This window comes from Colossoma macropomum, unplaced genomic scaffold (genome assembly GCF_904425465.1).
Source record: "Colossoma macropomum unplaced genomic scaffold, Colossoma_macropomum, whole genome shotgun sequence".
Classification (NCBI taxonomy): Eukaryota; Metazoa; Chordata; class Actinopteri; order Characiformes; family Serrasalmidae; genus Colossoma; species Colossoma macropomum.
The window spans coordinates 9,532,376-9,546,299 of NW_023494807.1; the positions used below are offsets into that span (position 1 = coordinate 9,532,376).

At 37.9% G+C, this 13,924-nt stretch overlaps 1 protein-coding gene across 1 annotated transcript in view; it reads right to left on the reverse strand.

The window, feature by feature from the left end:
• The window catches only part of rsrc1 (arginine/serine-rich coiled-coil 1), a 241,875-nt gene that overhangs the window by 117,860 nt on the left and 110,091 nt on the right, over nucleotides 1-13,924 (reverse strand). The window contains exon 6 of the mRNA XM_036556107.1: nucleotides 11,644-11,695. Within this exon, the coding sequence (XP_036412000.1) occupies nucleotides 11,644-11,695 (52 nt within the window). The remainder of the gene's footprint in view (nucleotides 1-11,643; nucleotides 11,696-13,924) is intronic.

Here is a 13,924-nt window from a genome sequence, read left to right on the forward strand (position 1 = left end):
AAGTCCATTCTGATCATGTGCATCACGTCATAGTGAAAGTTTATAATGTTCAACATGGCGGAGCAGAAACTGGTCTGCAGAGGAGACAAAGTTTATGCTCTGGGCTTTAAAAGACGGCGGTGGGATGGACGTCCAGCTTATGTGTCTCAGAACACGACGTCTTCCTCTCAGCCTTCTTTAATAAGGACATGTGAAGGACGTTTTCCTGAGTCTGACATCATTTTAAAGCAATTAAAAACACAAGCGCTGCTCACTGCTGCTCGTCTCACTCTGACTGGACTCACGTGATGCTGGTTGTCATGGTAACGTCTACACTAAGTGGTTCTCTACACATGTGTGTAATTTTGGATCTGATTACTTGTAGTGAGCATGTATATGGAGATTTTTCATCAGATAGTTGAGTAGAGTGTGATATAAACACCTCAGTCTTAATCTATAATCAGAATGTATTCAATCGGATTGGCAAAAATTTCTGCATGTAAACACAGACACTGATTGGTTGGAAGTCTCATTGGCATATTGCAGCCTTCTGTGATCTCAGTGTTGCAAAGGCCAATATCACAACAGATCCAATACTGGGCAGACCGTACACAAACCTCTCCGTCAGAGAGATCGTCTGCAGATGTGATTCATCAAATGCGACTGCAGACAAACAGCATGAAAACTGCTCGCACACAACAAGAACTAAACAACCGAAATTGCGCTTAAACGTCTACAGCATCACGACAGACCAAACAGAGTCGCACTGATTGGCCTATAAAGGCGTGCTGTGTCAATTTCACAGAAACACATCCGAGTCAATTAGACAGCAGAAGTGCAGAACACCTCAGGAAATGAACTCAGAAGGCCAGAAAGCTCCAACTAACTCGATTCCCACCAAGCCAAAAGAGACAGAAAGCTAGCAACGCTCTCCAAATCTAAAGGTTCCAAATTGAGCTGTATGATATTGATAAAATTCAATATTAAAGGGCTCATATCTGGGAAAAATGTCTTATACTGTGTATTCATACAGTCCAGGTAAAGAGAGAAGTACACACTTAAAAGTGATGGTTCTCCAAGGGTTATTTAGTAAAGAAAATGGTTCTATATAGCACTGTGAACACTCAAAGAATCCTTTGCATGATCAAAGGGTTCACTGCATGGTGAGAGGGTTCTTCAGATTGACGGGGAACTTGTTGTAGACAGTTCTATATAGAACCTTTCTGAAAAGTGTTTTCTATTATTACAAGCTTGACATCGTAACAATAGAAAAACCCATTTTGGTGCTGTATAGAACCATCTACAGCTCATTCTGAAGAACCCTTTCACGATGCATAGAACATTTTAATCATGCAAAGGGTTTCTTAAGTGTTCTTTACTAAAAAACTCCAGAAGAACAAGATTTTTGAGTGTGTAGCCCATTTTGAATTCACTTTCTTCTGTGATGTCAGTTACTCAGCTACTTAGCCATTTATTGTTATTATGTCCTTGTTGTGACAAGAGACGTTTCACACAACCACTGTCATCTCACTTGGGGGGGTAGATACATCACACTGTACCTAAAATATTACAAATGAATTACAAATGGTGTAACTGGGGGGAAAAAAGCTTGTGTCAGCTGAAGGGGCCTGAGTTTAAAGGGGAAACTTAAAGTAACTTAAGTTAAAAACAGAAGCAGTTTATGAAGTATTTTGCAGGTAACCCACTGCTGTAATGTAGTGAATGTACTAGTTTGGTCAACAGAAATATTTTTAATGATATCAGTGTTGCACGGTTACTTTTAATGGCAGTTACGTCACAACGCAACAAGTTAGGGTAAACACTTCTTAGAAATCCTGCATTCACAATGCTTTAAAAATGCATTTATAAGGCTTTTATGGCATACTTAATACCTTATATTGCCTGGCATAAGCCTGTATAGCTGCTTATGAGTATGTATAATTACAGGCATAACACAAACACTATTAAGCAATTAAAAATTGCTATCATTATAAATAAATAAAAATAAAAAAAATATTTGTAGCATGAATTTGAATTTGATTTGTGAATTTGAGTAATTTAGCTAACTGGTAACTGAACAGATATTATAATGCATTATGTATAATGTGCTATGCATGTAATCATATGCTTGGTATTATAATGTATTATGTATGTCATATAATGCCTTATGAATGCATTTATTAAGCAGTAAGAATACATGATTCACTGGAACTCAACTTATTTTTTACTTCTAAATGTAGTGATATTGTAATGAACAACCAACTTCACAGGCAAGAATGTTGAAATGTAACAATTTCATCTTAATGGCAGTGATGTAATGTAATGAGGTACTTAGTAACATAGTAGGGCAACTTTTAACGGTAGTAACGTTGTTAAACATCAACTTACTTTTAACTTACTTTTGTTAGTAATGTTGTAATGCAACAAGTTCCTCTTAATGGCAGTGATGCAAAGTATCAAGTTACTTTTAATGATAGTAACATAAACAAGTTACTTTTAACAGACGTAACATTACAACGTAACCAGTTTCTTTTAATGGTAGTAACGTCATAATCCTTCAAGTTACCTTTAATAACATCAATGTTGTAACGGAAAAAAGGTAACTTTGAATGAAACCATTGTTGTAACAAGTTATTTTAATAGCAGTAATACCGTTATGTATTTAGTTGCTTTTATGGTAATTACCTGGTAATGTAATGAGTTATTTCTAATGGCAGTGACATAACAAGTTACTTTTAATGGCAGTAACGCTGCAATGTAATCAGTTACCTTTAATGGTAACGATGTTGCAATATACTGTATTTTTAATGTTCCCCAATAAAGGTTCCCCTGTCCAGTACCAAGTTTGGAAGCCACATCCATGAAGAACATTCATGACGCACAGACTGAAAGGCCAAAGTGTGTGTGAGAGAGTGCATTACTCAGATCTTCCTGAGCGTCTGTAGGCTAACATCCCCTCCTTAGTCCGGTTGAAAGGGGCTGCCGGCTTCCCTCTTTGCCGGCCCATAAAACCCTGCTTATGGGCCCTTCTGAGAAAGAGGATATCCAGAGACACCACAGCTTTTAATACTCATACATCTGGCCATCTGAGGCCGGCTTTTCCGCAGGCCGAGCCATTCTCATTACCAGGACATTAGCAGCGTTCGGCTGGTTGTGGAGCCGGCGTAATTACGCTACGAGGGCCGACCATAAAGTGTCCATTTAGTAACAAAGTGCAGAGCACTTTTAATAAAACTGAAACACTGCGCAGACTGTAGGATAACATGTTTAGAGCAGTGACTAATAAGCACAACTAATAAAAGCGTGTGATCAAATTTCCCTTAAAACGACACCATTTCTTTCTCTAAATGGAAACACGAAGATTAACTTCATCACTGTTACTAAAAGAAATAAAGGTTTATTCTGTCTTTATTCTGAAAAAGGTTTTCCATTTTAAAATCTGGAACTTATTAGCAAACGGCCCTGTCACACCTACTGTGAAAAGTAAAATGTTCCAAAAGTGTATTAAAAAAGGCAAAATAATGGTTTACACAATTATTCAGACTTTAAACAGCTATTAATTGAAAAGTGGGCAATACGGCAAACTGAAAAATGGTTACAAGGCTATTTAAACTTTAAACTATTAAAACCTTAAACTATAACCTTACTGTTCTGTTATTAAGACTGTTCAGGTAATACTATTATTTCTTTGAACATTCCTTCTATAACATAATAATAACGCAGCCAGTTTACATCACAGTCCATGTAGACACTGAATAATAAGCCTTACAATGTAATAAGCCTGGGATTTTAAAGGGTTAAGGGGTTAACGGCTCCTTTAAACTACAAAAGTTCATGTTAAAGTTCATTGACAGTGAAGCAAACCATCAGCTGACAACTAATGTTTAAATCAATGCATTTGTGTCGGCTGGTATCATAGCTGTTCCATAATGTTGGAGATCCTGCTCTAGTCTTGACCAGCAGAACTGCTCACTGTTTGACAAGAACTTCATCAAATAAATGAAACACTTGGATGCTCCAAAGCAATGACTGTAGGAACCAACAGATATGATGCCTACTTGGTTGAGTGTGAAGGGTTTGGTTCAGCAAAAAATGTTTGGTGTCGGAAATTTGCTTCATTAGTTTTTTACTGGAGCTGTGAGGCTAACGTAGCTAACAAGTAATGGAAGCTCATACCCCACCAATTAGCACAGTGCTAACTGCATAAATCATCACAAACTTACCTTAAACCACCTTGAATTGTTAATCAATCTTTAACTGACTTCCATAAATATCACTGCTGTCGGAATAAAACCTCGTATCTCCAAAATGGTAATTTTACAGTAGAAGGAATAAACATGCTTTATATTTAATGTAAGAAACCAGACATCTTTCCAAGTAATTTCTGGCTGTTTTTTTGGTCCATTCATCATGAAATTTACACACAATGATTATGTCAAAAACTGAAAAACATGATGGAGATACGAGGTTTTCTTCTGACAGTAACGCTACGTGTCTGTAGTTGAAAACAGCATTAGCAGAAATTGGAAGCCTAAATTTTGTCATTTTTTGTACATATTAACATATTAATTCATTTTATGTTCATACTGAGTAGTTTCTGCTTAGGTCTGAAGTAGCTGACACTGTATTACATCTATAAAACTGGACAAAAAGTATGAGCAAAATTCAAGCTTCGAGATAGCTGCTAATGTTGTTATTGTTGTTGGCTTTGCAAAGTACTTCTGTCCATTTTTAATGAAGTAAGACATCAGTGCACTCAGTAGAGACGCTGACTGTGCCGATGCTTACAGACTCCACGCTGATCAGAGAGCAGCCACAGAGATGTATAAACAATAATTACTCAACTGTGGACCGAGCCAGTCAGAGAAAATTAGCACAAGCTGCAAAACGTGAGAACCTGTCAGCATCTCTCTCTCTCTCTCATCTATTCCTTTTTTCTCTGTGTACATTTTTTGCCTTTATATTCTTTCACATCAGGACTACTATTTTTATCCATTTATTCATATATATAGTACTGTGCAAAAGTCAGAGACCACCCTTAATTCATTTAATTTCTGGTCAAAATGACCATTAAGTAAGAAGAAGAAAAATCACTCAGAAGCCTCCACAACTTTACATAATATCAGTTTTTCAGGTATTAATCATGTCCACTCTTTACTTTTATTACAGCTTACATTCTTTTCAGGGGACTCACTTTCAGTTTCTCAACTTCAGGCTTAGAAGTTTGTTTAGCATATGATTCGGCAACATGTGGCTCTTTCACTGCCCTGTTGTGGCTCCACAGCAGAATTAGATTTGTAGGTAAAAATAAAATAATCCTTATTTACAGTAAAATAAAGCTCTGCTGATCGTTCAACACAGTTTAACAATAAATGGTCTTAAACGCTGGAGTTAATGTAGCCTATATCTGCTAATTCACCCCTTAACCCTGAAATGCAGAAAACAATCTGGCCTAGCTAGTAGTTAACGAAAAGGCAAAGAGAAAGATTTAAGACGAACATCAATAATTTGGAGACGAATGGACTTATTTGCATTTATAATCACTCCAGTGGTTTCCTGATACGTTTAATCTGCTACGAGAAACTGACAAACGCTAAAAAGTTGTGAAGCTGAAGTCAGTTTCTCATTCGCCAGCTTCTTGTTGGAATTGTCCTATTCCACCTTAAATGGTGCAGCAGTTACACTCTGGCGCCTCAGGCACTATTTAAAGTGGAACGGGAAAATTCGAACAAAAAGCCAGTGAATGAGAAGTGACTTCAGTTTTGTCAAAAGTTGAACGTTGAGAAACATTTTACAAGAAACTGTTCTACTTTTGAGGAAAGGTTTCCTGCTGGAGATGCGAGAAATGCAGCAATAGCTGACCTAAAGCTTAATGTAGAGCAAAGTAAGTCTGTGTTTTTGTTTATATTATATTTTTTAGTCTATACTAGAACATTAACACATACTGAGACATATATACAGCCAAGATGGTAAAATGGACATAAAATGTTGTGGCTCCCAAGATGGTTTGATTTTTCTTGAAAGGACAAAATGTATATATACACACACACACACACACACACACACACACACACACACACAGTGTTGCTTTCTATCTTCCACTCCACTCTGGTGTTAATTCTTTACCCCCCTCCCTCTTTATCCGTTATGGTGCGAGCGTGGGTGCCTGTGCGTATGTGTTTGGGATGTGTTTCGCAGTGCTCATGGGTGGGTGGCTCACAGATGATGTATGACTTGTGGTACCTTTAATATGTTTCCTGTACAAACTGACAGCTGGGCTACAGCACACACACACATACACGCCGCACACATAAGGAGTGCGCTTTAAAATGTAATAACAGGCCGTCACATCTGGTTCATAATCAAAGCTCTCAAATGGCGCGAGGCAGAATATATACAACTCAAATAATGAAAGATGACTTTCCCTCTCCGTTCCAGGATGAAATATGACTTGCCGTCTCCGTTCACAGACGTGGCAGAAAGCACAGGACTGGATATACACACTACCAACATGTAAAAAGAAAAAAAAAGGCCCCCAAAGCTCGGCAGTTTTTTTTTTTCATTCATGTATCTTGGAGTGTAAATCCCAGAGCGTGGATGTTGGGCTGTCTTGCTGTGATACGTCAGGGACACATGGTGAAAAAAGTTTTACAGCAGCTGCATTGGTTTGTTGCTCTTATTTGAAGGTGTAAAGCGTGAACTGATGAACAGTTTCTCTTTCTCTCTTTCTGCTTTAGATCATTAGAGTTGGACTGTACAGCTCCGAATAAGAGTTGTTCTAGATTTTTTGAAAAGGTCTGCAGAGCTCTGGATGTGAGCTGTTCTTCTAGATCTTTAGAGTTGGACTGTAGAGATTTTTAGAGTTGTGCTGTACAGCTCTGGACGTGAGCTGTTCTAGATCTTCAGAGTTGGACTGTAGAGGTCTGGACATGAGCTGTTCTTCTAGATCTTTAGAGTTGGACAGTAGAGTTCTGGATGTGAGGTGTTCTTTTAGATATTTGGAGCTGGACTGTAGAGCTATGGACATGAGCTATTCTTCTAGATCTTTAGAAGTGGACAGTAGAGTGCTGTTCTTTTAAATCTTTAGAGTTGTGCTGTACAAGTCTGGATGTGAGCTGTTCTTTTAGATCTTTAGATCTTTAGAGTTGTACTGGACAGCTTTGGACATGAGCTGTTCTACTACATCTTTAGAGTTGTACTGGACAGCTCTGGATTTTAGCTGTTCTACTACATCTTTAGAGTTGGACTGTAGAGCTCTGGATGTGAGCTGTTCTTCTACATCTTTAGAGCTGGACTGTAGAGCTCTGGACCTGTATTGTTTTTCTAGATCTTTAGAGTTGGCCTGAACAGCTCTGGACATGAGCTGTTCTACTACATCCTTAGAGTTGGACAACAGAGCTCTGAACTTGAGCTGTTTTTTCAAAATCTTTAGAGTTGGACTGTAGAGCTCTGGATGTAAGCTGTTCAGTATTATATTGGCTAATGTGTTTTTAAGTCAGAGTACGTTCCCAAAATTTGAACTCTGATGTACTTCAAATAGCATAATTTTCACACTCTGCCATGTGTTGGTGTCTATTGTCCATCAGCACTGTGTCCTTATTTAAATCAGTGGCAAAAGTTGTGTGTTTGATGGCGACCAAAACGTGAATACAGCCTAGCTTGAATTAGAAGCAGCTTTTCCTTACAAATGCAGATATTGACTGTGACTGAAAGGTCCATCTCTACAACATACACATACAGTAGTTTATGCGAAAGTTTGGGGGCCTTGAATTACTTTTTGTTGATATTTTCTGAAGTGAAAATAAGTTCTGCACATCTCTACACGCTTCTGCACAACTACTGTTTACTTACTGAATGTAACATATTGGGAAAAAAATAAATGTAAAATGTGGAAGGTATATCTCCAGTACCGGGTTTGGTGACCACTGCTATAGAGGATGTGTTCACTTATTTTCACTTATAACATCAACAAAACGTGTAATTTGATCAACGATGCTCAAACTTTTTTGCACAATTGTGTATATACTCAGAAATGTATGTACTTATGTATGTATATCTATGTATATCCTTTTATTTCCTCTAGTCTGCGTATAGAAGGCAACTATTCTCGATTCCCAACATTAACACACCTGATTCAATTTAGCAGCTAAACTGAGCTGGAAAAAGGGGTCTTCTGGGATTAGATCTAAGAACCGCCGATATAAGGGACAGTTAATGAGTGCGTGTGTGAACGCACCTAACTCTGTTCTCTCTACCCAGATGTCCTAAACTCTCCTGAGCACAGGACTCCAGATGGGGGGTCATTCATTCCATTCATTTTCTACCCCACTCCCTCTCTCTCTCTCTCTCACTGCAGTAGGTGGGTGTGCTTTCTCTAAAGTGTCCACCTCTATCGCACCTACACATTATTCACTAATCCCATATGTTCCTATTCAACCGTAAACATGACCTAAATAACAGTGCAATTCAACCGACCAACCAACAACACAGAAGTACAGACAATAAACAAATACACAATTAAAACCTATAAAAACTACTTCATACAGACTGTATTTGTGCCCTTTACATACATATAAGCTTTTTTAAGACATGTGTGCTTCATTAACCCCATAAAATACCAGGCTTATTGCAGCTGAAGGCTTATTATATTATAACTACGAGGACTACAGTGCTAACTGAGTGGGAAAGCATTCATGCAGTAATAATGTAAAGTAAAAAAGGTGTTGTCGGAGTTCCTGTTTTGTTTACAGAAATATGATGGATTTTGAACAGAGTGATTTCTGATATGACGACAGATTCCTGCATAATTCAGTGTGTGAGATGATTTAGAGTGGTTTGGTGTGAAATGGTTCAGATTTCTTTACAGTGGTGGTGATAGGAACCAGGGGTCGCCATGACAACAACACAAATATAGACATTTTATTTACCATCCAAAACCACCAGTGAACCTACACGAGTCTTCTGAGTTTATATGGAATGCTGTTGACGGTGAAATAGCGGAAAATCTGACAAAATAAGTTTTCTTTGGGGTCTATTTTGCCCTTACAGCACCCTGCATGCACTTCTCTGCTATGAATAAACTTTTAAAAATGTTTTAGGCCAAAATTTTATTTCAAAACAAAAAAAAGCTCATTCTAATTGCACTACTGTTTATATTTGCACTATTTATACCCACTATACTGTATGTGCCTTATGTCACTTTAGTGTTAATTTCAGGACCTTCTTAGATTTATATAATTTTTTTATTATTCTATTTTTCTACAATTAGTGTTTATGTTTACAATTAGTGTTTAGTGTTTTTTTTAGTATCTATTTAAATTCGCACTTTTCCTGTTTACCGTCTATTTAATGTTATCGCTACACCATGGGGTCTGAGAATAACGCAGTTTCAATACTCTGTATGTCCTGTACATATTGTGGTACTGACAACAAAGCTGACTTGACTTGACTTGTAAAACAATGCCTTAGACCTCAGACAGTGAATTCATAACCATTTTATGTAATAACTTTCTGTGAGGGAGCTTTTAGAGGTGGACTTATAGACAAATAAGAGAGAAATGTAGGATATGGGCCCTTTAACATCAGCCAACTGATGTTAATCGATATATCGGTCAGGCCCTGGTCATTATACAAACAAACAAACAAACAAACTTTGGACAAACATCAGACTGGCTTGAATAAAAACTGGACCAGTTACATTATGAGCTCTGCTCTTGTGCATATGATGGGAGCTTGTCCAGCTGGTGTTAGCTAAGCGAAATAAAACACTTGTGCTTTTCAGTCATGTCCTTGTGTTTTTGTTTTGGTTCCTATACTCCGCCCCTTTCCCCGCCTTCCCTATTAGGATTCCCATCTGTCTGTAGCTCCTGTCTCCTCCCTCTTCCAGGTGTTTCCTATTGTTTCTAGCTATGGTTATGTGTCTGCCCTGTGTTTGGTTTGCGCTGTGCGTTTCTTGTTTAAAAGCCTCATAGTTTGTTATTTAGCATCATTCTCAGTGTTTGATCTAATTTGTTTCATTTTATTAAAGTTTGCACGCAGCTACATCCAGCCTCATCACCCTCCACACATGACACATCTCTGACTGGCTGAATCCTGTGCTTTAGTGTTAGATAAGGGGGAAGTGGCATGTTAGATGCAGGCAGGAAGCAAAGTCTGCAGTAAGGATCTCCAGAAGGATGGCTGGTGGCCACTGCTTTAGAATTAAGACATGAAATATTATAAATCAAATCAGATCTCAACCTCATATCGAGCCTAAAAATACAAGTATTGCTACAGCCCTTTCTGCACTGACCGTACAAGTCAAATATGTGGAAAGGCTTAAGATTAAATGCTTAAAATTCATTCGAGACCACAAGAAATGTGAAGTCCATGTATGAATCTATATCCAAAACTTTTCACACTTAAAATGCACTGAATGTCTCCCAACAACTACTTTTCAGCAAAAACAAGGTTTCAGCATGTATATCTTCTTCAGTCCTGTTAGAGAAGCATCTCAGGTGGCTTCTCATGAAGGCAAGGGGGGGACTATTTTGAAGAATCTAAAATAAAGAATAGTCTGGATCTCTGAATAATTTCCTACATGTTAATTTATAGCTTTCTCATCATCATTATTACTGTAAAATGTGGAAAAAATAGAAAATAAGAAGAGAACTTTAATAAGTAGGTATGTCCAAAGCTGACTGGTGCTGAATATCTTACCTTGGCTGAGTTACACTGTTAATTAAACTGAATGCTGCTACTTAAACAGAGCTATAAGAGCAGCTGTGCGAGATTCACTCTGAAGACAACAGGGGGAACCAACTATTACCAGCGCACATCGCGATGTGAGCAACACAAAGTTTAGAAACTGCAAAACTAATCACGGCGTCTAAATGTAGGACACGATGATGGCTTATATTGCTGCTGCTGGATCAAAACCTCGTATCTCCAAAATGGTAACTTTACAGGAGAAGGAAAAAACATACTTTACTTTTAATGTAAGTCAATAGAACCAGAATTTTTCCAAGTAATTTTGGGTCGTTTCTTTTGCTCCACTCTTCATAAAATTTACACACAATGTAAAGAAGAACAAGTATTTTTAAAATTATGTAAAAAAATTAAAAATGCTAAAATGGAGATACAAGGTTTTGTTTCGACAGGAGTGATATATTGCATTTTCTGTGCATTCTTCAGCTTCACAACAGCAGAATCACCAAAACATATGAAAACTGTGAGCATAAAAATGCAAAATCTATTTAATTTATCTCTGCCTGTTGCCTTTGTTTTACTGTGGCAGAAATGGCATTGGGTCAGCAGGCTATGCTAAATCTACAACTAGATATGCGCATTGTAAACAGTTCTGCTTTCACTTCTGAAGAGAAATCCAGAGAACATGGAATTTGACCAGGCTGACCTGCCAAAAGTTTTGCAAAAATAATGTATATAAAAAAAGAATAATAAAATAAGATAAAAAATTTAAATAAAATAAATATTAAAACACATTAAACTGGCATAAAAAAAGCTTCTCTAAAGGCCCACACATTATGATTCTACATGATGTTTCAATGTTGTCTGTTTAATGATTAATCATACTGTTTATGGAAGGTTTTCTTTTTTTTTCTTTGCCAAGTTCCTTTTGTTCTGTTGAACTTGACCAGTGACAGAGAAAAGGAGACAGTCACCTACCTGCAGCCTGAAGCACCAGCTGGAGTCGCACCTTGGCCTGCTCGGCTGGCGTCTGCAATCATGGAAAAAACAAATCAATTGTTAAACAAACAAATAAACAAACAAACTGTCACTGCCCAAAAAACCGCATATCTCCAATTTTTTTTGCCTTTTTTTTTTATTTTACTGCTTCATTTGAACCCGGCAGCTCTGCATGAACATTTAATGATGAACGGACCAATAGAAATGCTCCAAAAATCACTTTACATAAAACCTCTTTACATTAACTTACATTAACCTCTTGTTCACCAGGGTGTATTTTGGTTTGTTCATCTGAATTTACATGCCCAAATCGTAAGGCAATTTATGCAGTAACTGCATGAAATAAATGTAAATTTTCATTTTATTTTTTATTTTTTTGGTAAAAGCTCCTCTTAAATGAACAGAAAATGTGTTTTATGATCATACACATATTGCTATATGCTTACAATTTACTGCTGAAAGCCAAAAACTTCGCACGCTCTTTGTATTATTTTATAAAAATAATTTTACAGAGCAGATCACTGAAGAGACGCCATCTGTTTATAGTTTATAGCCCAGATTTGTGGAAAAATGGGTCAAATTTCAGTAGACAAAAAACCTGAGTTCAGCTTTGTTTATTATAAGGGTTTAATATTACATTACCCATCTATTTGACTGGAAAGAAGACAGTTACAGCTCTCATATGACCCCCACCTTTTAAATGTAGCTTATGAAATATGAAAGTTATGAAGAATATGACGAAGTGCGTTTTGGAACCACCGGTGGTCTGAAGGAGTTGAAAAAGTTAAAAGTTAAGAAACTTTTTGTTGTGTCTTGTAAAATTATCATTTTGGAGATGCTTGTTTTTTGTTTGGACCATGACAAAACGCATCAGAAACAAAAGCATCCAACACCTATGGAAAAAAATGATTAAAATAAAATCACCCCTAAAGAAACGACACCTAACTTACAGGAAATGATGAAGGAATTCTCCGGCATCATCATCACATTTTAAGTATGGGAGAGATCAGAGTAGTTACACCAATAGCTGGTGTTGCAGCGCAAGTTTTAGAGTGTGTGTGTGTGTGTGTGTGTGTGTGTGTGTGTGTGTATGCGGGCTTGCAGATTTGACAGCTCCAGTGGAAATCAGCACTTGTATTTTTGACACAGCTCAAAAGCGTGTAATTCCAATATCCCAGCTATTAGATTTGCCCCTCTTAATTGTCAAGAAAGACGAATTGTATGGTAAGGAAGTTATAAAGGGATATAGATTGCTCTCGGTAGCGGGCGTGTAAGCGCGCGTGTGTGTAGGATTACGGAGAAATTAAATGCTAATAGGATGAAATTTGAATGTGGAGCCTGTGTGTCTTGGCGGCGCTTGGCTTCGGCTGACAGCCCTGACGCGCATTATTCAGCATAAATTTGATTTATCAAACTGTAAAAGTTGTCACTTTGTAAAAACGTCATCTCGGGTGGCGGCGGGGGAAATATAATGACCCGCTTTAATGTAAAACTGTCACTCCGCAGTGTCTTAGATGACAAACACATCCACCTCTCCTTTCAAATCTCCTCGCTTTTCCGACGCTGCTTTTAAAAAACACAGGCGCCTCTCCGAGATCTTCCCCTTGAGCGCGAGTCTGTGCCTCTCTCTTCTCCCTGCACTCCCTTTCTAACGTCGCATCTTATCGGAAAAGGGCTATCAAACGGATCGGGAGCGCCTGGAATGAATTTATTGATTAGGACAGCTGGAAAAGAAGCACAAGTCGCTACATCAGTCTAAGGCTCTCACGATACCGGGATTTTGATGTCGATACCGATATCAAGTGTAGCGTTGCCTGATAGTGAAATGATATAATTAAAAGCTAATTTAAAATGATACTAAAGCAAAACATTAAAAACTAATTTAAATGACAGACTATCTGAAAATTAAAGATCCATTTAAACAATATTAAAGCGATAAAAAGTGGTGGATCACTCTCAGCACTGCAGTAACACTGACGTGGTGGTGGTGTGTTAGTGTGTGTTGTGCTGGTACGAGTGGATCAGACACAGCAGTGCTGCTGGAGTTTTTAAACACTGTGTCCACTCACTGTCCACTCTATTAGACACTCCTACCTTGTCAGTCCACCTTGTAGATGTAAAGTCAGAGATGATAGCTCATCTGCTGCTGCACAGTTTGTGTTGGTTATCCTCTAGTCCTTCAGTGGTCACAGGTCGCTGTTGGCTGGATGTTTTTGGTCAGACCAGCAGTGACACTGAGGTGTTTAAAAACTCCAGCAGC